General features: G+C 52.2%; 1 protein-coding gene and 1 long non-coding RNA gene across 2 annotated transcripts in view; one reads left to right on the top strand and one right to left on the bottom strand.

Moving 5' to 3' along the window:
• Nucleotides 1–24,831, bottom strand: part of LOC119970215 (neuromedin-K receptor-like) — a 106,765-nt gene that overhangs the window by 4,634 nt on the left and 77,300 nt on the right. The window contains exon 4 of the mRNA XM_038804472.1: nt 1,120–1,316. Within this exon, the coding sequence (XP_038660400.1) occupies nt 1,120–1,316 (197 nt within the window). The remainder of the gene's footprint in view (nt 1–1,119; nt 1,317–24,831) is intronic.
• Nucleotides 1–24,831, top strand: part of LOC119970216 — a 107,380-nt gene that overhangs the window by 61,438 nt on the left and 21,111 nt on the right. The gene's annotated exons all lie outside the window — the stretch shown is intronic.

Here is a 24,831-nt window from a genome sequence, read left to right as displayed (position 1 = left end):
CCAAATGATATCATGGCTGATCTGATTGAAACTTCAACCCTACATTCCTGCCCACCCCCGATAACATTCTCACCCCCTTGTTAATCAAGAATCTATCTAGCTATGCCTTAAAAATATTCAGACTCTGCTTCCACTGCCTTTTGAAGAGAGTTTCAATGACTCACAACCCTCAGAATAAAGACTGCGTCTCACCCCTGTTTTAAATGGGCGACCCCACAGTAACAGCGGGTACTAGATTCTCTCACAAGAGGAAAAAGCTTCCCGACGTTCACCATCAAGGTTATATAGATTTCAATCAAGTCATCTCTTACTCTTCGAAACTCCAGAGGATCCAAGCCTAGCCTGTCCAACCTTTCCTCATAAGCCAACCCACCCATTCCCGGTATTAGTTTAGTCAACCTTCTCTGAACTGCTTCCAACATATTTACATCCTTCCTGAAAGAAGGGGACAAAAACAGTGCACATTGTTCCAGATGTGAGAGCCAAACCTTGGGCTGATGAGTTGAGGCTGATCTGAGATGGGCAAATGTGTAATTTTGTGCCCTGCCACTATCCCACCCCCAAACTATTGTCAGTGAGGGCAGCTCGAGCTTGGATTGACTCCCAGCCACTACCCGGTGGGCAACTGATTCAGGATAATGAAATGATAATTATGGGTTTCACTAAGGTCATACAGAAGTGCAGATTGGGAGTGAGAATCGGACCGGTTTTCCCTTAATTCAGCCAGAAATGTTGCTGAAAGTTGTGCCGCCCCAGCAATACCCTGGCCAAACTAGTTTGACAAAACTAGCAATCGAAGTTGAGATCTTCTTAGCCTGAACCGGTCTTCGTTTACTCATTGGCTGGCTGAAAGTTGAAAAGGAAACCTGTACCCACCTGAAGACGAAAGAAGGCCATACAAGATAAAACTTACCCTGCATTCCCAAAAATGATGCATTTTGCTCTGTTTTGGGGAGGATTTTGAAATGTCCACCAAGTATTTATGGAAAGGAAGACTAATTACAAACCGTATATAATATATATATAGCTATCTATACATAGACAACACCATTGATTTCAAATGCTGAGTAGAAAGATTCTCCTGACCCCACCATGCTCCCAAACAAGCTGATGACTTACCGGCTATTTAAGCAGCAGTATATGATAGGGTTGTGCATGTTGGAACTCATTGCCAGGAGGAACACAGCTAAGTAAACCTGTTGTATGGGCTTCCAGCTGTTGACATCTGGATTCTGTTTACTCACAAGAAAGAAGATGTGGTAGGGCAGCCAGCAAATGGTGAAAGTAAACACCACCACAATCATCATTTTAACAACCTGCAGGAGAAGTACACAAAAGGACGTGCATTATAATCAAAGGCACAGCATGTGGCAGTGATGCAGCTTACACCTGAAAGGAAAAATAATGTATCAATATAGCACCTTTTGTGACCACAGGATATCCCAAAGTGGTCTACAACTAGTGGAATACATTTTGAAGGTTATCACTGATGTAATATAGAATGTGGTCGTCAATTTGCCATCAACACACTCCCTTGAATAGCAGTTGAGACTATCAATTTCTGTGGCAGTTGAGGGATAAATGTTGGCTCAGTTGGGCAAAGACTGAGACCATTATAGATTGCATCATTGACACTTTTGTGGTGATCTACGCCTATAGATTATTGCTTTCAAACTGAAAGAACAAGAGCCGGGATTCTCCCCTACCCGGCGGGGCGGGGGGGTCCCGGAGGGATGGAGTGGCGTGAACCACTCCGGCGTCGGGCCGTCCCAAAGGTGCGGATTTCTCCGCATCTTTAGGGGCCAAGCCCTAACCTCGAGGGGCTAGGCCCGCGCCGGAGTGGTTGGCGCCCTGCCGGCCAGCGGGAAATTCCTTTGGTGCCACGCCAGCCGGGGCTGAAGGGACTTCGCCGGCCGGCGGAAGTCCACGCATGTGCTGTAGCGTCAGCGGCCGCTGACGCCATCCCCGCGCATGCGCAGGGGAGGGGGTCACTTCCGCATCCGCCATCGTGAAGACTATGGCGAACGCAGAAGGAAAGTGTGCCCCCACGGCACAGGCCCGCCCGCCGATCGGTGGGCCCCGATCGCGGGCCAGGCCACTGTGCGGGCACCCCCCGGGGCCAGATCGCCCCACGCCCCCCCCCCAGGACCCCGGAGCCCACCCGTGCCGCCTGGTCCCGCCGGTAAGGTAGGTGGTTTGATTCCCGCCGGCGGGACCGGCATGACAGCAGCGGGACTTCGGCCCATTGCAGGCCGGAGAATCGCCGGGGGCCGGGGGGGGGGGGGGGGGCGACCGGCGTGCCGTGATTCCCGCCCCCTCCAAATCTCTGGTGCCGGAGACTTCGGGAGACGGCGGGGGCAGGATTCACCCTGGCCCCCGTCGATTCTCCGACCCGGCGGGGGGTCGGAGAATCCCGCCCAAGGTTTTAATGAGGGCAAACATTTACACTGAAAAGAGTTCAACTGGCCAAGATTTTCTTGGGAAGTTTCAGCAAAAATGTAGAGTGAGACCGCTTTTCCCCAGAGACATTTAATATTCATTATTAACATGGTGGCTTTATACTGGAACCACACTGCGGCCAAATTTACTCATTTATCTGCATTTGCATCCACCAAAATCCCACTTAATGTATCCCCATGTAAAAGTTGGATTGTGGGTTTACTGCATTGATGAATGTTCTGAACAATTCCAGTGATCATGATAATATACAGATTCATACATCACCCACAGTGTCTGACAGGCAGATAACTCCCACAGTATCTTACACCCCAATATCACCCAGTGTCTGACAGACAGATAACACAAACAGTATCTGAGACCCCGATATTACCCACAGTATCTGACCCCGATATTACCCACAGTATGACAGGCAGATATCTCCCACAGTATCTGACCCCGATATTACCCACAGTATGACAGGCAGATATCTCCCACAGTATCTGACCCCGATGTCACCCACAGACTCTGACACCCTGATGTCACCCGCAGAGTCTGACACTCGATGTCACCCACAGACTCTGACACCCTGATGTCACCCGCAGTGTCTGACACTCAATGTCACCCACAGACTCCGACACCCTGATACCACCCGCAGAGTCTGACACTCGATGTCACCCACAGACTCTGACACCCTGATGTCACCCGCAGTGTCTGACACTCGATGTCACCCACAGACTCTGACACCCTGATGTCACCCGCAGTGTCTGACACTCAATGTCACCCACAGACTCCGACACCCTGATACCACCCGCAGTGTCTGACACTCGATGTCACCCAGACTCCGACACCCTGATGTCACCCGCAGAGTCTGACACTCAATGTCACCCACAGACTCCGACACCCTGATGTCACCCGCAGAGTCTGACACTCGATGTCACCCATAGAGACTGATACTCCCATATTACTCACAATATCTGACAACCCAATATCGCCCATAGTGTCTGACACCTCGATACCACCCACAGTGTCTGACACCTCGATATCACCCACAGTATCTGACACTTCAATATCACCCACATTGACTGACATGCCAGCAGTGTTCATATCAGCTTTTTAAGGCACTCAGAAAATATTGGTCTACAGGGTCTTTCTAAAGATGCATACCCACCCTCCAGTGCAGAACTGAGCAAAGCACTACATTTCTGGAGGTATCGACTTTCAGACCAGACCTTAACCTGAGATATATGTAAAACAAATCCCATTATAAATAAATAATCTTTATTGTCACAAGTAGGCTTACATTAACACTGCAATGAAGTTACTGTGAAAATCCCCGAGTCGCCACACTCCGGCGCCTGTTCGGGGACACAGAGGGAGAATTCAGAATGTCCAATTCACCTAACAGCGCGTCTTTCAGGATTTGTGGGAGGAAACCGGAGCACCCGGAGGAAACCCACGCAGACACAGGGAGAATGTGCAGACTCTACACAGACAGTGACCCAAGCCGGGAATCGAACCTGGGACCCTGGAGCTATGAAGCAACAGTTCTAACCACTATAACACCGTGCCGCTCACTATATTATTAAGTGAAATACAGGAGATTCTTATTGTACCCTGGACAATATTTATTCCTCAATTAATATTGCTAATACACAAATTATCTGATCATTTTCTCATTACAGGGATCTTGCTGTGCCCGAATTGGTTCTCATGTTTTTTAATTACTACATCTACTCCAGCCAATGAAGTACTTTTGAAGTGGTTACGAGCTTTAAGATGACCCAAGGTTGTGAAAAGTACTGTTTTGTTTTACAATCTTTTTGCTTGGGCAATCTCATTTCAAAACATTGAACATTTGTGTGTTCTAATCTATTGCATTTAAATTTACAGCTGCTAGCAAGTTGAGATGTACAAATCATTCTTTAAATTGACAGTAAGTGCTGCTGATTGCTGTGCAAGATAATAATTCAGTAATATCATCGTCACATAGTTGGACATGTGTATAAATGAAAGACAAAGAGCCAGAGTCATCGAAAGGAGATGAAATGAAATGAAATTAAAATCACTTATTGTCACGAGTAGGCTTCAATGAAGCTACTGTGAAAAGCCCCTAGGTGGAAGATGACCCTCTCCAGGAGGTCCATGACCTTTGACATTTAAATCAATCACAGTTAAGAGGAGATGCACCTGCAGAGAAAGACATAAATGAACAGAAAACCATAGATAACTGTTATTTCCCAATATGCACTCTGGAGATCTGTTGTCAGATTTTGCAAACTTACCCATCTGTGGTCAGCACCAAGCAATAGCAAACCAGCCAATATACAGGCCAAGTAAAGGTTAAAGGCTCTACTTTGAACCACACAACTTTTCTAAATTTCCAGAAAGCACCCTCTACCAATTCTTACACAGGCACAACTATTCAAAACAGGAAAGAACAGGAGCAATGCCCTGTCAGATATCAGATCTTGCCAGATCTCAGGTTAGGTGGTTTGGGTCAAGCTGGATCAGGTTGGGGGGTGGGGGGGGGGTCACAGGTTCCCTGGATCTCGGGCGTGTATAGACTGGTGTGCAAGCGGCGAAGGATATAACTCGTCATGGGCCACACTGCACCAATGCAGTGCCTAGCTGCATTTATTTTAATCAACTAAATTTGATACACAGCACCTTCTACAAATGCTCAGTATTCAGACAGATAGATGTAAGACACAGTACTGTACTAGCAATATCCGCAAGGTTCATGTCTGGCTAACTGGTGAATATCGACTATCAGCGCAGGGTTTTCTGTTTGACATTTGATATAGATATTAGCACTGTGTCAGAACAGCTTCCAAACAGTGATTTTTGTGAGATTGTCCAATTAGTGGCCAGAGGGTGTGCTCACTGTCCAATGGCAGACATGTTCAGGAAGCTAGAGAGCCAATAGGAGGCCCTCCACCATTGAAGGGGTCCAGGCCCACCATTACAGACATGGGAGAGCTAGGCCACCTCCATTTTGAGGTGGTCTCTCAGAATTGTTGCAATATTTAAAATCGTAAATGGCCAGAGCTGCTAGACCACTACTTTGGAAGGGAAACCTCACCATCCTGTGGCCGCAGTTGTGGCGCAGGTTTATTCGGAAATTCCAGTCAGCCTCTGATCAATGGTCTTAATTGACTTCTTAATTGCCTTAACAAGCTACTAGTCACATATTGGTGGGTAGCTATTTGCACTTATTCTGGCCTCCAGGAAAATGGACAGGAATCAGGACAATGGCAGGGAACTGGCAAGCCAACCGACGGAAGGAAATTCCGGGCCTGCCCAATTAAATTCCTACCCCCATATTAGGACCAAAATCCCACCTCAGGTTTCAGATTTTAATCACAGCTCACCCGTTCTAACATCTATTTGTTAATTTACTCATTGCCCACCACTCCAGTCCCATCCAACTTTTCTCACTGATGTCTCCTTTACGTTGAGCAACTCCTCAATCTAGGCGATTTTAATGTCTGTCCCAACTCTTCCTGACCTACATTGGCTCCCTGCCCCCCTCCCCCCGTGACTCGAACTTCACATTCACATCTTCATGTTCAAATCATAGCCTTGCCTGTCCCCCATCTCTAACTTCCTCCAGCCCCACAACCAATAAAGTTCTGTTCCTCCAACCTTGGCCTTTTGGCCGCCTCTGTTGCTCCATCTTTGCTGGCCCTGTTAGCAGCCCTCTAGACATTGTGGAATTTCTTTCCTAAATCATTTTCATCTCCCCCCCTCCCCCATATCCTTTGAGGCCAGTCCTTAAAATTCTGGCCTTTAGCCAAGCTTTTAATCACCTTCAGTAGCATCCTCTTCTGTAGCTTGGTTCTCAATTTATTGGATAACATCTCCACAGAGAGCCTCTTTATAAATGCAAGTTGGTTTTTTTTTAAAAGTATGTTTATCGTGATATTATAAAATAACACAACGTTACAAAATAACACATCATCAGAAGCAAGGAAAGACAAAAAATGGAAATAGCTTAACCAATATGAGCACAGAATGGACCAGGAGAACTACATCACAAATGGCTTAATATAATCATTGGACAGAACTAGATATTCATATCACCCCACTGGAGACTGAGGAGGATAGGATTTGGACAACATGGCAAAATGCCGCACACCCTCCCATGCCATACAAGGCTGTAGTCAGCACGAGAAACCAGTATAAACGTCCCAACATCACCAACGGCAACAACAACCCGTCACAACCTTCTCTTTCTGGATACCAGACCCATCTGTTCCCATGGAGAAGCCAAGAGCGGATTCGTCATACCCACCCTTGCAAATACAAAAGAAAATACATGGACACCCCAGACTTAAGGGAAGTTACATACAGACAACACAAAGCAACAAAGCCCCAAAACAGGCCCAGGGAGAACCAAAATTATTCCACACAATTTTGAAGAGAGGAGAGGAAGAGGAGACCGGCAACAGCAACAACAGTTCAACTATGGTCAAGTCTTCAGGGGCTCTGAAGGTGGAATAAAAGGAAAGGAAGAGGGAAGAAGAAAAACCCTACCAGAGCTATCACACCAGATAACAACACCCACCAGTGAAGAGAGCACAGGCCACTCCATCAACAAGAGGGGTACCCACACCCCACCCACCACACCCCAGGGGGAATAAGGCACCGGACCTGACCCATCCATAGGTCCCATGTACCAGATGGGCAAAGAAATGAAATCCAGCCCCCCGTAATCCCCTTGCAACACCCTTAAGGAGGGACACAAGAAGTCCTAGCGGCAACAGGATAACGGCTACAGCACAGGGCCTGGTCTAGCCCAGCACCAACCGACAGGCATCAACAACCCAATCATCACAATAGCCCAGGACAGAAACATGAAGAGAGAACCAAATAGAGGAAAGAAAAAACTCAACCTCAAGGAATAGACAGAAAGAACCCAGTCCTCTCCAGGGTATAATCTCTACCCAGACCAAAGAAGGATAAAGATACGGATTCATAATATAAATTAATAGAAATACAAATTCAGAAGGAAAACCCAAAACGGATTTTCTCTAACTGGGGGGACTGTCCTCAATCTCAGTGAGGATTGAACTAATCCTACCCACCATATCCACCCACCCTTCACCCCACCCCAACTCCACTCATCCTCTTCATAAACGAGATAGGGGGTGACAAAAAGCACTCCCCTCCCTCACCCATAAGGATTATAAAACACAACAACCAGAAGGATAAAGTCTGTGCACAAATCACGCTTTTCACAATTGACTCAAAATTATTTTGCAAGAACAGGATAATCAACAGCACAAGTCAAAACGCTCACATTTCGCACTTCCCTACAGGAAATAAACAACAGTAAAATGTCAACAATGTGATAAACAATGAGTAATGTTCAGGATTATAGAACTGCAGGGTTGATTGCAGGATAAAGTCATTTTGCATGTCTCACGAGTAGGCAAAGGATAAGGCAGGATCGCCGAGCACTCTCTAGGATATTGCAAGGATTCCAACGATCAATGCATGAGACACCATCACTTCTGCCATGCCGTCTCTCCGATGGCCAGGTGGTCCACAGCCTAGGCCTCGGCCGGGGGAATGACAGGAACTACTTGGCCACCTCCAACCCTTCACAACAAGCATAGAGAATAGGATAATACAAGGCCAGTGATCAGTGGGCCCGACCAACCTCTGGCCTCACAGACGGGATAGATTGTGCTCCATCGATTCGATGCACCCAACCTACAAATAAAGATTACCAAAGTATGTCAGCCAATTCTCAAACTCGATCTGGAACTCACCTCCCCTCTCACCAGGGACAGGCTCAGGGGGATCCCCCACCTCCTCCCCTCTCCTGAACCCATCAGGGTAAACAACACACCATACAGCAGGATTTCGACGACACAAAGGCGGCCCATAACCAGGGACAGTGCTCTTTTGAGGGCAAGAACTGTCTCATGCATCTCCGCCACTTACCTTAAGCTACCTGCAGAGCCAAAATCGTCAGACAAGACGCCATCTTTGATGGCAACCATCAACCGATGCACACAACCACCAAGGCAGGAGCCCGCTCAACAGCAACTGTGCCACTGCAAGCTGGGCCCCACCCCAGCCCACGACAAAACAAGGATTCTAACATTTTATCATGGTTCTTTCTCGCAAAAACACCAATCAGGAACTTCCAGGGACATGGCACAAGGTATGTCACCCAAGAAAAAGAAAGTATGAAATGTGCACCAGGATGAAATGAAGGATTAAAAGACGAGCAGAGCTGGAGCTTGTGAAAACGCCACCTCCGCCGCGCTCAAATCAAAGCAAGTTGCGTTTAAATAAAATGAGTTTGTTGGGAACTCAATGGACAATATGAAAAGCGTGTTATGTTGTCTTCCTGATGTCTATAGATGTGACAATCCCTGTCAAAAGCACTAAAACTCATTCCTTTCACAAATCGAGAATTGAACAAAAAAAAAATTCATATTTATTTCCCAGAAGGTACATACTCAGTCAAAGCATGGTCAGGCAGTGACAAATATAGCAAAGTATTCCAGTCCAGTTGAACTCACAGTCAATCATTTTCTCGCAGTCACTTTCAATTTTCCTTCATACCACCTCTACATTTCCTTATTTTCCAACCTTTTCTCCTTTGTCTAGGTATCAATATAATTAAGAATTAAAGCTAAGTTTGTTATCTGCACTATTTAATGGGATAATGTTCATTAAGAAATGCCAGTCCAACACTATTGCAAAGGATAATATTAGCATCAACTCAAACATCGATTTGAACAATCTGTCTGACTCACTCTCACTTCCACCCTCTCTTCCAGCATGCTAGCTGTGGTGCAGTTGGTTGCATTCTTTCTATCTGAGTAGGATGGTCATGAGTTCAAGGGGGTGATTTAACCATCGTGTTGTGCCTGACGTGGATCTGGTAGAGTCAGGTAAGTAGTGGGAAAGGCCAAAATCAAGAACCAGTTTGAAACTTGCCAAGCTCACACTCAAAGGCGAGTCACCCAAGGCTGGAATTGAACCTGGGTCCCGGACGCTGTGGCACAGCGGTGCTAACCATTGTGCAACCATGCCTCACGAAGCACGAAGATCGGATGTGGGGAGTGTCCGAGGTGTCAGCCAGTGATTTGTGGGGGGCAGGGTTTGGAATTTGAGGGTTGGCAGACGTAATTGATGCCAGGAGAAAGGTGGTAACTTAACCTTGGAGGTTGTTGATCTTCCAATATTGGATGGCAGCCATGCTGCCTCACCAGTCATCCACTGCCACTGCCTGCCAGGCATCATTGCTGACCCTGCTGTTAGTCCTCCCAACCCTCGGAGGAACAATATTCCCCACCTCTCATCCACAGCATCCAGAGGCCTGGCGAGGTTGGTATCCCCAAAGTGAGGAGCAGGTCTGCGCGCTGCCATGTTTGCATGCTGACTGGAAGTGAGTGGTGAGGGAGTGTTTAAAAGCAGCTCCCCCCTGAGTCCTCCACCGCAAGTGCGGTGAACCAGACGGTGAGACAGCCAATAATGGCAAGAATCTCGTGGGGGCTCATTTGCGGCACAAACGCTGTTGAATACGGGTCAAGATGGTGGTTCACCTTCTTGAACAGGTGTGGTCCATGTGGTGTAGGTACACCCACGATGCTGTTAGGGAGGGAGTTCCAGGATTTTGACCCAGCGACAGCGAAGCAATAACAATATAGTTCCAGGTCAAGATGGTGTGTGATGGAGGAGGTCGCAGGGAGAGGGGCTCCCGCAAGCGCCAGGAAGGAACCCCCCCGACAGGCCGGACGGCGGAGGAGGAGCGGGCGGCAACGGCGGAGGAGGAGCGGGCGGCAACGGCGGAGGAGGAGCGGGCGGCAACGGCGGAGGAGGAGCGGGCGACAACGGAGGAGGAGCGGGCGGCAGCGGAGGAGGAGCGGGCGGCAGCGGAGGAGAAGCGGAGGAGGAGCGGGCGGCAGCGGAGGAGGAGCGGGCGGCGGCGGAAGGCGGCGGCGGAAGGCGGAAGGCGGAGGCGAGGAGCAACGGCGACAGGGAGGCCCAGCAGCGGCAGGTCCAACCCCTCTCCCCCCCCCCCCCCACGCGGGCCGGGAACGGTGCGGCAGCGGCGGGCCCTCTTTTCTCCCCCCCCCCCAAACCAGCAGCGGGACACCACCCCCCCCCCAACCAGCAGCGGGGACACCACCCCCCCCCCCAACCAGCAGCGGGGACACCACCCCCCCCCCAACCAGCAGCGGGGACACCACCCCCCCCCCCCAACCAGCAACGGGAACACCACCCCCCCCCCAACCAGCAGCGGGGACACCCCCCCCCCCCCCCCCAACCAGCACCGGGACACCACCCCCCCCCCCCCAACCAGCAGCGGGGACACCAACCCCCCCCCCCCCAACCAGCAGCGGGGACACCACCCCCCCCCCCAACCAGCAGCGGGGACACCACCCCCCCCCCCCCAACCAGCAGCGGGGACACCCCCCCCCCCCCCCCAACCAGCAGCGGGCCCCGGCCCACTCGCCCCCCCCCCCCCCCCCCAACTGCAGTGACCACCACGTGGCAAGGACAAAGGGACTCTCTCTCTCTCTCTCTCCTGGGCGAGTGGGGAGAGAAAACAAAAGAAAAGAGAGACTTATATTTCTGTTCTTTTTTTAAAATAAAAACCCAAAAGAAAACTGGTAAAGAGAAAAGGGGTGAAATAAAGGGGTAAAGGAAAGAAGGGGGGAAATAAATTTTTCATTTAAAAAAAAATATATACATATATTTTTATATATATATATATATATATATATATATATATATTAATAAATAAAATTAAAATAGGGTGCGGAAAAGGGGGAAAAGAAGAACAAGGAGAGAAGAAACGATGAAGGGGAAGGGGGAGAAAAAAATACCAGAAGGGACCCAAGAGAAAGGGGGCACCGGAGGTAGACGGGGCAAAGGGCAAACCAGCTTGGGCGAACGAGTCAACACGCGAAGCAGCGGGAAGAATGTATCGCCGCATCCAAAAGAGCTGGACGGGCGGGCAACCTCTCCCCTGGGGTTAGAGGGGGGCGTGAATTGGAAGGAAGCCATTGCCGAGGTGGTGAGGGAGCAGCTGCAGGCAATCAAGGCAGAGTTAAAAGCAGACACAGAGGCCGCAGCACAGGCAGCAGTGACCAGGGCCATGTCAGGGGTGCAGCAGGCTCTGACCAGAATGGAGGAGAAAGTGGATGCCCAAGGGAAGATACTGGAAGCCCAAGGGGCAACCATTAAAGAGCTGGAGAAGGCAGCGACTGACGTGAGCGACCGGGTCATGTCCCTGGAGAGGGAAATGGCGAAACTGAGTGCAACACAGGGGAGCCTGAAGGGCAGGGTAGACGACCAGGAGATCAGCTCGAGAAGGCAAAATATTAAGATAGTGGGCCTGCCAGAGGGGATAGAGGGTAGAAATCCCACAACATTCGTGGCTGCGATGCTGGGCTCCTTAGTGGGGCGGGAAACTTTTCCCACCCCACCGGAAATGGACAGAGCTCATCGGTCACTGCGCCCGAAGCCCAAGGAAGGGGAAAAACCGAGAGCAGTTATAGCCAGACTGCACCGGTACTGGGATAGGGAGACAATCCTGCGCTGGGCCAAGGAGAATAGAGCCTGCAATTGGGACGGGCACGCCATCCGAATCTACGAGGATTTTGGAGCGGACATAGCTAAGAGACGGGCGGAGTTCAACAGAGCGAAAGCAGCTCTCTATAAGAACAAAGTACGTTTTGGTATGCTGTACCCAGCAAAACTCTGGGTCACATACCAACACAAGGAATATTTCTTTACAGCCCCTGCCGAGGCGAATAGATTCGTCGAGGAGCACGGGCTGGAAAAACGCCATGGGAAGTAGGGACGAGGGGCCCATGGCAAGGAGATACGTCATGCCGACGGGGGGGTGGGGAGGGGCGAGGCAAAGCCAGCCCCCTCCCCCCTGGCAGGAACACCCAGGAAAAACAACCCAATGCCCAAGGGCCCGCTCCAGGTGGGAGGCCAGGCCCCGGCACGAGGGAACGGGAGTACTGGAGAGGGGAGAGGGGAAGCGGGACAGCAACCTCCGAGAGGGGAGCCACCATGCTAGCAGGAAAGCTAGCGAAGGGGGCGCGCAACAGAGCAGGGCCGCAGCGCACCCCCAACAGGGGGGAAGGCGCCAGGCAGGGGAGGGGGGGGATCACCCATCAAAGGTGGGAGAGCAAATGGGGACAGGAATGGGGGAGAGAGGGGCAATGGAGGGGTACACAGGGGTATCCCCGAAAGGGATAGAGCGGGGGGGGGGGGGGGGGCACTCGGGGGGCGAGAGACCAGGGAGGGGAAATGCAGGGACGAAGGGACAAAAGAGGCCAGAAAGGGAATAGGGCCACAAAGTGCCACAGACAAGGGCTCGAAACAGGGAACTGCTGCAAGCACCCACCCAGTACGGTCTGTGGGTGAAGGGGCCCCCCGGAGTGCAGGGGACTACCCGCGTGGCGGACACACAGTGGACGGCCATGGCGGGTGTCCCCGGGACAAGGGGGAACCCCGGAGCGCAGGGACCCGACCGCATGGGGAGAGCAGTGATAGTGGACATCCTGGACGGCCCCCTAACAAAGGGAAACCCCAGAGGGCAGGGGCGCGTCCACCGGACAAATATGGTTAACCCCACAGGAGCAAGGGGGCAGAAGCCCCCCACCAGAATAGTCACCTGGAACGTAAGGGGACTTAACGGCCCAGTGAAGAGATCTAGAGTCCTCACCCACCTTAGAAACATGAGGGCCGACATAGTCTTCCTCCAAGAGACGCACTTGAGGGAGCAGGACCAACTGCGGGTAAGAAAGGGCTGGGTGGGACAAACCTATCATTCCTGTTATGGGGCAAGGGCAAGGGGGGTGGCGATCCTGATTGGCAAGAGGACAATGTTTAGGGTGACAAAGACGGTTACGGACCCAGGGGGACGGTATGTCATGGTCAGCGGGGCCCTGGATGGGGCGCCGGTAGTTCTAGTTAACGTGTATGCGCCCAACTGGGACGACACGAGCTTCATCCAAAAGACCATGGCAGAAATCCCGGACATAGCGACGCACCGACTAATCATGGGGGGGGACTTCAACTGTGTACAGGACCCAACGACGGACAGATCAAACCCCAGAACGGGGAAAACCTCAAACATGGCAAGGGAACTCAGTCACTATATGGAGCAGATGGGAGCAGTAGACCCCTGGAGATTCGCCCACCCGGGGGAGAAAGAATTCTCTTTCTTCTCCCCAGTACACAACGTGTACACCAGAATTGACTTCTTTGTGGTGGGGAAAACGGTGCTTCCAGAGATAGACAAGGTGGAATACTCCGCAATTGTGATATCAGACCACGCTCCACACTACATGGATGTGCGGCTAGAGACGGGAAGGGCCCAGCGCCCCAAATGGAGGTTGGACGGTGCCTTACTAGCTGACAAGGCCTTCAGCGAAAGGATAGCGCAGGCCATAGCGGAGTACACTGAGATCAACCAAAACGGGGAGGTCTCACCCTCCACGTTCTGGGAAGCGCTTAAGGCCGTACTAAGAGGGGAAATCATAGCCTACAAAGCGCAAAGAGATAGGGAGGAAAGGGTGGCTAGGCAGAAGCTGGTCGACTCCATACTGGAGGTAGACCATAAATACTCCGAGGCCCCGACCGTAGAACTCCTGGCGGAGAGGAAAGAATTACAAAGGAACTTTGACCTGCTCTCCACCAGGAAAGCAGTACACCAACTCCGCCAGGCACGCGGGGCCCTATACGAACACGGAGACAAAGCCAGCCGCCTGTTGGCCCACCAGCTGAGAAAGCAGGCAGCCAGCAGAGAAATTGCGCAAATCAGAGATACCAGAGGCACGTTGGAAACAGAACCAGAGAGGATTAACAAAACCTTCAAGGCCTTCTACCAAGAGCTGTACACCTCAGAGCCCCCAACGGGGAAGGCTGGGATGAACCGGTTTCTTGACGGACTGGACATACCAGTTGTGGGAGAGGGCAGAAAACGGGATCTGGAAGCACCACTAGCACTGGGAGAGATCATGGACAGCATTAGCTCCATGCAGGCGGGGAAGGCGCCGGGACCGGACGGATTCCCGGCGGACTTCTACAAAAAATTTGCGACAGCGCTGGCCCCGCACCTGCGGGAGATGTTCACAGACTCGCTAGCTAGGGGCACGTTGCCACCCACGTTAGCACAGGCCTCAATCTCGCTGATACCTAAGAAAGACAAAGACCCAACGGAATGTGGGTCATACAGACCCATATCTCTGCTGAATGCAGACGCCAAAATACTGGCCAAAATCCTAGCCAAGAGGCTAGAAGACTGTGTACCTGAGGTGGTCACAGAGGACCAGACGGGCTTTGTCAAAGGTAGACAGCTTACCGCGAACATCAGGCGCCTGCTGAACGTGATAATGACCCCCTCCGGGGAGAGAACACAAGAGGTGATCGTCTCCCTGGACGCAGAAAAGGCCTTCGACAGAGTCGAGTGGAAATACCTCATAGAGGTACTGGAGCGGTTCGGGCTTGGAACAGGGTTCACCGCTTGGGTAAAGCTCCTGTACAACGCTCCCATGGCGAGTGTACAGACCAACAATACCAACTCCCAATACTTCCAGCTGCACAGGGGCACCAGACAAGGATGCCCACTGTCCCCGCTGCTGTTCGCACTAGCAATTGAACCGCTAGCAATCGCGCTCAGGGCAGCAAAAAATTGGAGGGGGATCCGAAGGGGAGGTAGAGAGCACAGAGTCTCACTCTATGCGGATGATCTGCTCCTCTATATCTCGGACCCACAAAGCAGCATGGACGGAATCATCGCGCTCCTGAAAGAGTTTGGAGCCTTCTCGGGCTACAAACTCAACATGAGCAAAAGTGAGATCTTCCCAGTACACCCGCAAGGGGGGGGGGGGGGGGGGGGGGGGGCAGCACTAAAGGGGCTGCCGTTCAATCAAGTCCGACATAAATTCCGCTACCTGGGGATCCAAATAGCCCATGACTGGAAAGGGATCCACAAATGGAACCTCACCAGCCTGACGGAGGAAGTTAAAAAGGACCTGCAAAGATGGAACACACTCCCGCTCTCCCTCGCGGGGAGAGTTCAGACGATCAAAATGAACGTACTGCCCAGGTTCCTCTTCCTGTTTAGATCCATTCCGATCTACATCCCCAAGGCCTTTTTCAAAGCGCTGGACAAACTCATCATGGCGTTCGTATGGGGGGGTAAAAATGCTAGGATCCCAAAGAAGGTCTTACAAAAAACAAAAACCAGGGGAGGGCTAGCCCTCCCGAATCTACAATTCTACCACTGGGCAGCAACAGCCGAGCGAGTAAGGGGATGGATCCAGGAGCCAGAAGCCGAGTGGGTGCGTGCGGAGGAGGCCTCCTGCATGGGGACCTCCCTCCGGGCCCTCGCCACGGCAGCACTCCCATCCCCACCCAAAAAACACTCCAGCAGCCCAGTGGTGACAGCCACCCTCCAATCCTGGAACCAACTGCGGCAGCAACTTGGCCTGACCAAAATGTCGAACAGGGCTCCCATCTGCAACAACCATAGGTTCACACCAGCACTGACTGACGCCACCTTCAAAAGGTGGAGGCAGGACGGGGGGACACTGACAGTCAGGGACCTATACACGGACGACAGGATCGCAACACTGGACGAACTGACAGAGAAATTTCAGCTAGCTGGGGGGAACGAGCTACGGTACCTGCAGCTCAAAAACTTCCTACGAAAGGAGACAAGGACGTACCCACAACCGCCACGACAGACACTACTGGAAGACCTACTGGACGCAAGTATCCTAGAGAAAGGGAACTGTAGTGACATGTATGACCGACTGGTAGATAGGGACGACACCGTACTGGACGCAACAAGAAGGAAATGGGAGGACGACCTGGGGATGGAGATAGGGTGGGGACTCTGGAGCGAAGCACTGCATAGGGTCAACTCCACCTCCACGTGCGCAAGGCTCAGCCTGACGCAACTAAAAGTGGTACATAGAGCCCACTTAACAAGAACCCGTATGAGTAGGTTCTTCCCGGAGGTGGAAGACAGATGTGAACGGTGCCAAAGAGGCCCGGCCAACCACGCCCACATGTTCTGGTCTTGCCCCAGACTCGTGGAGTACTGGACAGCCTTCTTCGAGGTTATGTCCAAAGTGGTGGGAGTGAGGGTGGAGCCATGCCCGATAGTGGCGGTCTTCGGGGTTTCAGAACAGCCAGATCTATTCCTGGGGAGGAGGGCGGACGCCCTTGCCTTTGCCTCCCTGATCGCCCGCCGTAGAATCCTGTTTGGCTGGCGGTCAGCAGCACCGCCCAGAGCTGCGGACTGGCTGTCCGACCTCTCGGAATCTCTCCAAATGGAGAAAATCAAATTTGCCATCCGAGGGTCGGACGACGGCTTCCACAGAACGTGGGAGCCATTCATGCAACTGTTCCGGACCTATTTGTGGCCAATGTACAAGAGGAAGAATAGTCGGTGGAAGGTAGCGGGAGGGGGGGGGGGGCCTACAGGTTCGGTACGGGGGTTCGATGGCTAGCTAAGGCCCAAAACCAAACTAAATAAACATGTTGAGGGGGGGGGGGGGGGGGGGGGGGGCGGGCGCAGTTACTACTACGAAGATGCTTACCTGTAAATATGTATGTTAATTTTTACGTGTTTGTTTGTTTTTTTTGTTCTTTTTCTCTCCTAACAATTTGTAATTTGTTCAATATAAAATATGAAAACTGAATAAAAACATTTATAAAAAAAAAAAGATGGTGTGTGATTTATAGGTGAACTCGCAGGCGGTGTCCCCTTGTTTCTGCTGCATATGTCATTCCAGATGGTAGAGGTTGTGGGTTTGGAAGGTGCCGTCGAAGGAGCCTTGGCAAGTTGCTGCAATGCAGCTTGTAGTTGATACACACTGCTGCTACTGTGCACCCGTGGTGGAGAAAGCGGAGGTTGGAGCTGGTGACCAATTAAACAAATGTTTAAATAGAGAGATGGAATAACTAACTATAGGCCAGTCAGTCTAACGTTGGTATTGGGGAAACTTTGGGCGTGACCCTCCGGCTATGCGGTGCCAGAAAAGCAGATCGCCGCGGTGCAGGGTGGCCATTGAAAGTTGGGAGACTCTGCTCCAGGGACCTAACTGGCTCGCAACGCTTCATGAGATTCAACACAATCTCGCGAGATGTTACAAGATGAATCCACCCACACTGGGCGGAATCACGTTTTGGCAAATCTGCATATTAGGCAGTAAGCTTTACTCTAATGTGCACTGCGAGTGCCGGGAAACATGCGGCTAAACGTGCTCGCTCGGGGACTTTGTTCTCTTTTGGGAAGATAACGCTCTTGCCATAATATACATCCATGTATATGATGGAGTGCAGACAGGCAGTGATTGACACACAGGATGACCAGTGAGCACACAGAACACAGCAGCCAATCACCAGACAAGACACGACCACTATAAAGCCAGAGGGCACCAGTTTCCCTGCTCTCTCGGGATCCAGCCTCTGAGACAGTCAGAGCTCGTGAGCAGCAGCCAGTGCAAACACCATGTGGTAGTCAGTTAGTCTAGTCAGGCTAGCCTCAGGTCTCCAGTCAAGTCAGCATAGTGCCAACCCACAGTTAAGCATGTAATATAGTTAGATGTTAAATAAAATCGTGTTGCATCTCATCAAGTGTTGGAAGCCTGTCTCTCTCTACACTGCATCAAAGGCAGTCCACATAGACCCAGCCTACCCAACACATCAGCTCTTTGAGACACAATAATCCCAGACAAAACTAATTGTCAATGAGAAAAACATGGGTTATTTCATGATGCCCAGCACAGATCTGTTACAGGCAAAGAGCAACTTGATTAAGTTATTTGATGAAGTGACAGAGGGATACATACCTTCACTCAAACTATGTATTCTATATTCATAAGATCATCTACCTCCACCTCTGCCCGTCTGTTGCTGAAATCCTCATTCACGTCTTTGTTTCCTCTAGTCTTGACTATTCCAATGCAATCCTGGCTGGCCTCCCAGATTCTCTCTTCTGTAACGTGAGGGAATTCATTACTCTGCTGCCCCTGTCGTTACTGGTGCCAAGTGCCATTTATTCAGCTTCCCTGTCTTCACTAACCTACATTGGCTCCTGCTTAAACATTGCTTGATTTTAAAATTCCCATTCTTGTTTTCAAATCCCTCTCTGATGACAACCCTCCCACACCACACAGACCCTCATCCCAAACCCTTACGGCCCCCAGTCCCTGTAACTCCTGAGAGCTGCACCCCTCTAATAATAACAATAACAAGAAGAAAAAGAAGAATCTTTATTCGTGGTCCCAAGTAGGCTTGCAATGAAGTGACTGTGAAAATCCCCTAGTCTCCACACTCTGGCGCTTTTTCAGCTGTGCTGAGGGAGAACTCAGAATGTCTAATTCACCTAACAAGCACGTCTTTTGGGACTTGTGGGAGGAAATCAGAGCACCTGGAGGAAACCCACACAGACATGGGGAGAACATGCAGATTCCACACAGGCAGTGAGCCAAGCCGGGAATCGAACCTGGGACTTTGGCTCTGTAAGACAGCTCTGCTCATCTAATTCTGACCTCCAGCATCCCAATTTGAATCTTTCCACCATTGGTGTAACAATTCTGTGAGAAATTCTTGTTTATAGTCTCCTACTCCTGCACGTATTTACTGATTAGGAACATGCCATTCAGCCCAATTTCCCCGTGTTAGTGCTTATCCTGTAACCTCCTCCCTTACATCCCTTTATTTCTTTCTCCCTTTTTAAAAATTCTAACCTCCTCTCAACTATGCTCGCCACACAACTACTCCTGTGGCAGTGTAGGCATGTCGGCACTGTGGCATGTTCTAACAATTCCCTGCATGAAGCAGTTTCTCCTGAATTCCCTATTAGATTTATTGATGATTATCATGGGTGAAATTCTCCGCCCCTCCGCAGGGTCGGAGAATCGCCCGGGGCCGCCGAAAATCCCACCTCCGCCGTGGCAGAAATTCTCCGCCACCCGGGAATTGGTGGGGGCGGGAATCATGCCACTCCAATCGGTGAGCCCCCTGCGGCGATTCTCCGGCCCGCGATGGGCCGAAGTCCAGCCGCTGGGAGGCCTCTCCCACCGCCGAGGTTTGAACCACCTCTGGTGGCGGCGGGATCGGCGGCGCGAGCGGGCCCCTGGGGTCCTGGGGGGGTGTAGGGCGATCGGACCCCGGGGGGTGCCCCCACGGTGGCCAGGCCCGCGATCGGGGCCCACCGACATCGGGGCCACCGGCAGCTGACGCACCGGCGCATGCGTGAACCGGCGAAGGCCTTTCGGCCAGCCCCGGCACCGGGTGGCAAAGGCCGCTGGAGCCGGTTTGGGCGCCAGTTGGTGTGGTGCCAACCGCTCCGGCGCGAGCCTAGCCCCTCAGTGTGAAGGCTTGGCCCTTAAAGGTGCGGAGGCCTGACGCCGGAGTAGTTGGCGCCACTCCACTACGCTGGGACCCCCCGCCCCGCCGGGTAGGGGAGAATCCCGCCCATCTCATTCGGTCCCTCCTCTCTGCACTCGCTCTCCAGATGAGCAATTCACTTAGTGCCATTCTCCCATTTTCACCCCATAACCCTGCACCTTGTTCCTCTTGGATGTCTCAAATGAATCTGCCTCCACCTCAATCTCAGGCGGTGCCGTCCAAACCTTAACCCCTCGCTGTGTGAAAATGCTTTTTTCCTCATTTCGCCTTCACTTCTTTTGCCGATTATTTTTAATCTGCGCCCATTTCAAGAGCGGGAACAGCTGCTCCCCACCTACTCTGTCCGGGCTCCTCATGAAATGGAGGAGCTCTCTCAAATCGCCTCTCAGCCTTCTTTTCTACGAGAACACAGTTCCAACTTCTCCAATCTTATCGCATAGGAAATAAAGTGTCAACTCCAACAAATGTTGGGATTCCACTGCAGCTAAAGGGAAGACAAGTTTGTCCAAGGCCCTTCCAGGAGGGTCGCTGGACAAAAGGCCCTTCACCCAACGCCCAAACGATACCCTCAGAAGATACCCCACACTAACGCTGGATGTTAGAAGAGTAATTTCTCTGAAAGCGTGCAGGGGGAGCAATCCAACTGACAGGATTAAGAACTAGTCAGCAATTTGAACTCACCAGCCCAAACAAACCCCAGTAACCCGGGATGAGTTACCCTAACCACGAAATGCACCCACCACAGGCAGAACCCCGATGGAATCAATGCAATCTCTGTGCCAACCAGGCAGCTGCTCCGGGAAAATACGTATCTTCACCGAGGGTCAGAGGTGGGTGGGGGGGGGGAATGGTGTTGATTCTCATCTCGCGATCATTTGCACTCAAAAAGCAGGACAGCAGTAGACCCAAAATGAATACATGCAAATCCCGATAATTTACTGAATCTTGATGCACAGAGCTCACAAGGAAAAAATCGGGAACTTCTTTCTATTTTTTATTCGTTCCTGGGATGTGGGCGTTGCTGGCCGTTATTGCCCATCCCTAATTGCCCCAAAGGGGCAGTGAAGAGTCAACCACATTGCTGTGGGTCTGGAATAACATGTAGGCCAGACCAGGTAAGGATGGCAGATTTCCTTCCCCAAACGACATTAATGAACCAGATGGATTTTTAAGGCAATCGACAATGGTTTCATGATGGTCATTAGACTTTTAACTCCAGATGTTTATTAAATTCAAATTTCACCATCTGCCATGGCAGTATTTGAACCCAGGTCTCCAGACCATTACCCTGGGTTTCTGGTTTACTAATCCAGTGACAATACCACTATGCCACCACCTCCCCCAAATCAGATCAGGCTTGAGTGATATAATTTCAATGCAGAGGCCATATTCATCAATCACTGCTTCAATATGACCCACCCCCTACTCCTGCTCTACCGGCCATTACTGGTGGGAGTTCGGAGTCAGTCATTCCAGCGATATTTTCAGGAAACCTCAGCTGTTTGATCAAATTTATCGAATGTTTGGAAACAAATTCCACCTTAACGTGTTTTAAAGCTTATGCAGCCGCTATACAACTGTTGTCCGCTCGACCATTTCCCTCTTTACTAATGACAAAATACAGCCCTCCTTGGAGTTGCAGGCCATCGACAAGTGTTGTTATTGCCCATTTATAATGGACAAGCTGTTGAGGAGCGGGTGTTGTACTGGGTGCCCTGGGGAGTGGGTTTCGAGTTGGGTGCCCAGGGGAGTGGGTGGGTGTTATACTGGGTGCCCAGGGGAGTGGGTTTTGTGCTGGGTGCCCAGGGGTGTGGGTTCTGTGCTGGGTGCTCAGGGGAGTAGGGTTTGTTCTGGGTGCCCAGGGGTGTGGGTTTTGTGCTGGGTGCCCAGGGGTGTGGGGTTTGTGCTGGGTGCCCTGGGGAGTGGGGTTTGTGCTGGGTGCCCTGGGGAGTGGGTTTTGTGCTGGGTGCCCTGGGGAGTGGGTTTTGTGCTGGGTACCCAGGGGAGTGGGATTTGTTCTGGGTGCCCAGGGGAGTGGGATTTGTGCTGCGTGCCCTGGGGAGTGGGTTTGTGCTGGGTGCCCTGGGGAGTGGGTTTTGTTCTGGGTGCCCTGGGGAGTGGGTTTTGTGCTGGGTGCCCAGGGGAATGGGATTTGTGCTGGGTGCCCTGGGGAATGGGTTTTGTGATGGGTGCCCTGGGGAGTGGGTTTTGTGCTGGGTGCCCAGGGGAGTGGGTTTTGTGCAGGGTGCCCTGGGGAGTGGGTTTTGTGCTGGGTGCCCATGGGAGTGGGTTTTGTGCTGGGTGCCCTGGGGAGTGGGTTTTGTGCTGGGTGCCCAGGGGAGTGGGTTTTGTTCTGGGTGCCCAGGGGAGTGGGATTTGTGCTGGGTGCCCAGGGGAGTGGGTTTTGTTCTGGGTGCCCAGGGGAGTGGGTTTTGTGCTGGGTGCCCTGGGGAGTGGGTTTTGTGCTGGGTGCCCTGGGGAGTGGGTGTTGTGCTGGGTGCCCTGGGGAGTGGGTTTTGTTCTGGGTGCCCAGGGGAGTGGGTTTTGTTCTGGGTGCCCAGGGGAGTGGAGTTTGTTCTGGGTGCCCAGGGGAGTGGAGTTTGTTCTGGGTGCCCTGGGGAGTGGGTTTTGTTCTGGGTGCTCAGGGGAGTGGGTTTTGTGCTGGGTGCCCTGGGGAGTGGGTTTTGTGCTGGGTGCCCAGGGGTGTGGGTTTTGTGCTGGGTGCCCAGGGGAGTGGGATTTGTGCTGGGTGCCCAGGGGAGTGGGTTTTGTGCTGGGTGCCCAGGGGAGTGGGTTTTGTGCTGGGTGCCCTGGGGAGGTGGTTTTGTGCTGGGTGCCCTGGGGAGTGGGTTTTGTGCTGGGTGCCCAGGGGAGTGGGTTTTGTGCTAGGTGCCCGGGGGAGTAGGTTTAGTGCTGGATGCCCTGGGGGTGGGTTTTGTACTGGGTGCCCAGGGGAGTGGGTTTTGTGCTGGGTACCCAGGGGAGAGGGATTTGTTGTGGGTGCCCAGGGGAGTGGGTTTAGTGCTGGGTGCCCAGGGGAGTGGGATTTGTTCTGGGTGCCCAGGGGAGTGGGGTTTGTACTGGGTGCCCAGGGGTGTGGGGTTTGTGCTGGGTGCCCAGGGGTGTGGGGTTTTGTGCTGGGTGCCCAGGGGAGTAGGTTTAGTGCTGGATGCCCTGGGGGTGGGTTTTGTACTGGGTGCCCAGGGGAGTGGGTTTAGTGCTGGGTGCCCAGGGGAGTGGGATTTGTTCTGGGTGCCCAGGGGAGTGGGATTTGTTCTGGGTGCCCAGGGGAGTGGGATTTGTTCTGGGTGCCCAGGGGTGTGGGGTTTGTGCTGGGTGCCCAGGGGTGTGGGGTTTGAGCTGGGTGCCCTGGGGAATGGGTTCTGTGCTGGGTGCCCAGGGGAGTGGGTTTTGTGCAGGGTGTCCTGGGGAGTGGGTTTTGTGCTGGGTGCCCATGGGAGTGGGTTTTGTGCTGGGTGCCCTGGGGAGTGGGTTTTGTGCTGGGTGCCCAGGGGAGTGGGATTTGTGCTGGGTGCCCAGGGGAGTGGGTTTTGTGCTGGGTGCCCTGGGGAGTGGGTTTTGTGCTGGGTGCCCTGGGGAGTGGGTTTTGTACTGGGTGCCCAGGGGAGTGGGTTTTGTTCTGGGTGCCCAGGGGAGTGGGTTTTGTTCTGGGTGCCCAGGGGAGTGGGTTTTGTTCTGGGTGCCCAGGGGAGTGGGTATTTGTTTTGGGTGCACGGTCGAGTAGGTTTTGTGCTGGGTGCCCTGGGGAGTGGGTTTTGTGCTGGCAGCTCACTGACTATGTAATGAGCAGCAACATGAATATCACACTTCTGCTATTGCATCCTTTCCACTGCCTGCTCATTTACTGCAGAACTTTGGAAGTTTTAGTGGCCAGTCAAGCAGATTGTCCCATTCCATGGACAGAAATGTAAAACCCTGGGTGGGATCCTCCGGTCAACGATGCCGAAACCGCGTTTGGCGATCCGCTGGAAAATCCCAGCGTGCACTGAAATTGGGGGCGGCGTCGCTTTTGCGTCTTCCCCCTCCCCTCACAAACTCTGCGAGTATGCCGCACGCCATTGGGATGGCCTCAGGGTGTCGCCCGAGGACCTCCCCCCAATGCTCCGTGCCCGATGGGCCGACCTCCCTACGGTGTGGAACACGTATTCTTCTTTTTTTGCGGACTTCGCTTGGTGGCTGCGAACGGAGTCCAGCACCGCCACAGTCGGGTGGGAAGCCATTTTGCTGGCAGGGGGCTTTCATCGGGGGCTGGGGAGACTGGTGGGAGGTGGTCCGGGGTGGCGAGGCTGGTTACAAGTGGGGCAGTTTTTGGCAGGCCAGGTCCACGTGCGGCTGGTACCATGTTGCACGGTGTGGACGCTGCAGGCCGCCGCCGTGGGCACGCATGGCCTCGGACCCGGCAATTCTACGGCCGTATCCACAGCTAGAGCCAGGGGCTCTACCCTGCATGGCTGCTAGCCCTCCACCGGACGGAGGAATGGTTCAGCTTTTGCGCCGTTTTCTCTGCCGTAAAAAGCCACTGTTCCCACGTCGACGTCAGCACTTAGTCTGCAAATCGGAGAATCCAGCCCCATGTTTTCCCGAGACACGCACTTTGTGATTGACATTTGCACTGGGACTGAAACTATCTGTTTAATACATTCTCTTCTCAGCATTAGTATTTGGGTTCAAAACCACACAAAACTAATAGAACGTAGCTTCCACCAAAGTAAAAAATTATGCTAACTGACTCTAGTTCTAAACCAGCCAAGAGTATGAACAAACCACTGTTCACCAGTACCAGTGTGTGGATAAATGGGAAGGGATAGCGGCAGGAAGGGATAGTGAAAAGACCCAGCAAATTCAAACCAAAGGTGGTTAATGTGAAGAGTGATCAATCCAGCATTGTGGACATCCTGCGTAACATGGGAAAAGCCGAAAGAGAAAGGATAAGTAGGTCTGAGTCTAGCTTTT

This window comes from Scyliorhinus canicula, chromosome 8, assembly GCF_902713615.1.
Source record: "Scyliorhinus canicula chromosome 8, sScyCan1.1, whole genome shotgun sequence".
NCBI lineage: Eukaryota > Metazoa > Chordata > Chondrichthyes > Carcharhiniformes > Scyliorhinidae > Scyliorhinus > Scyliorhinus canicula.
Note: the sequence above shows the minus strand (reverse complement) of the source record. Positions and strands in the feature narration are given on the sequence as shown.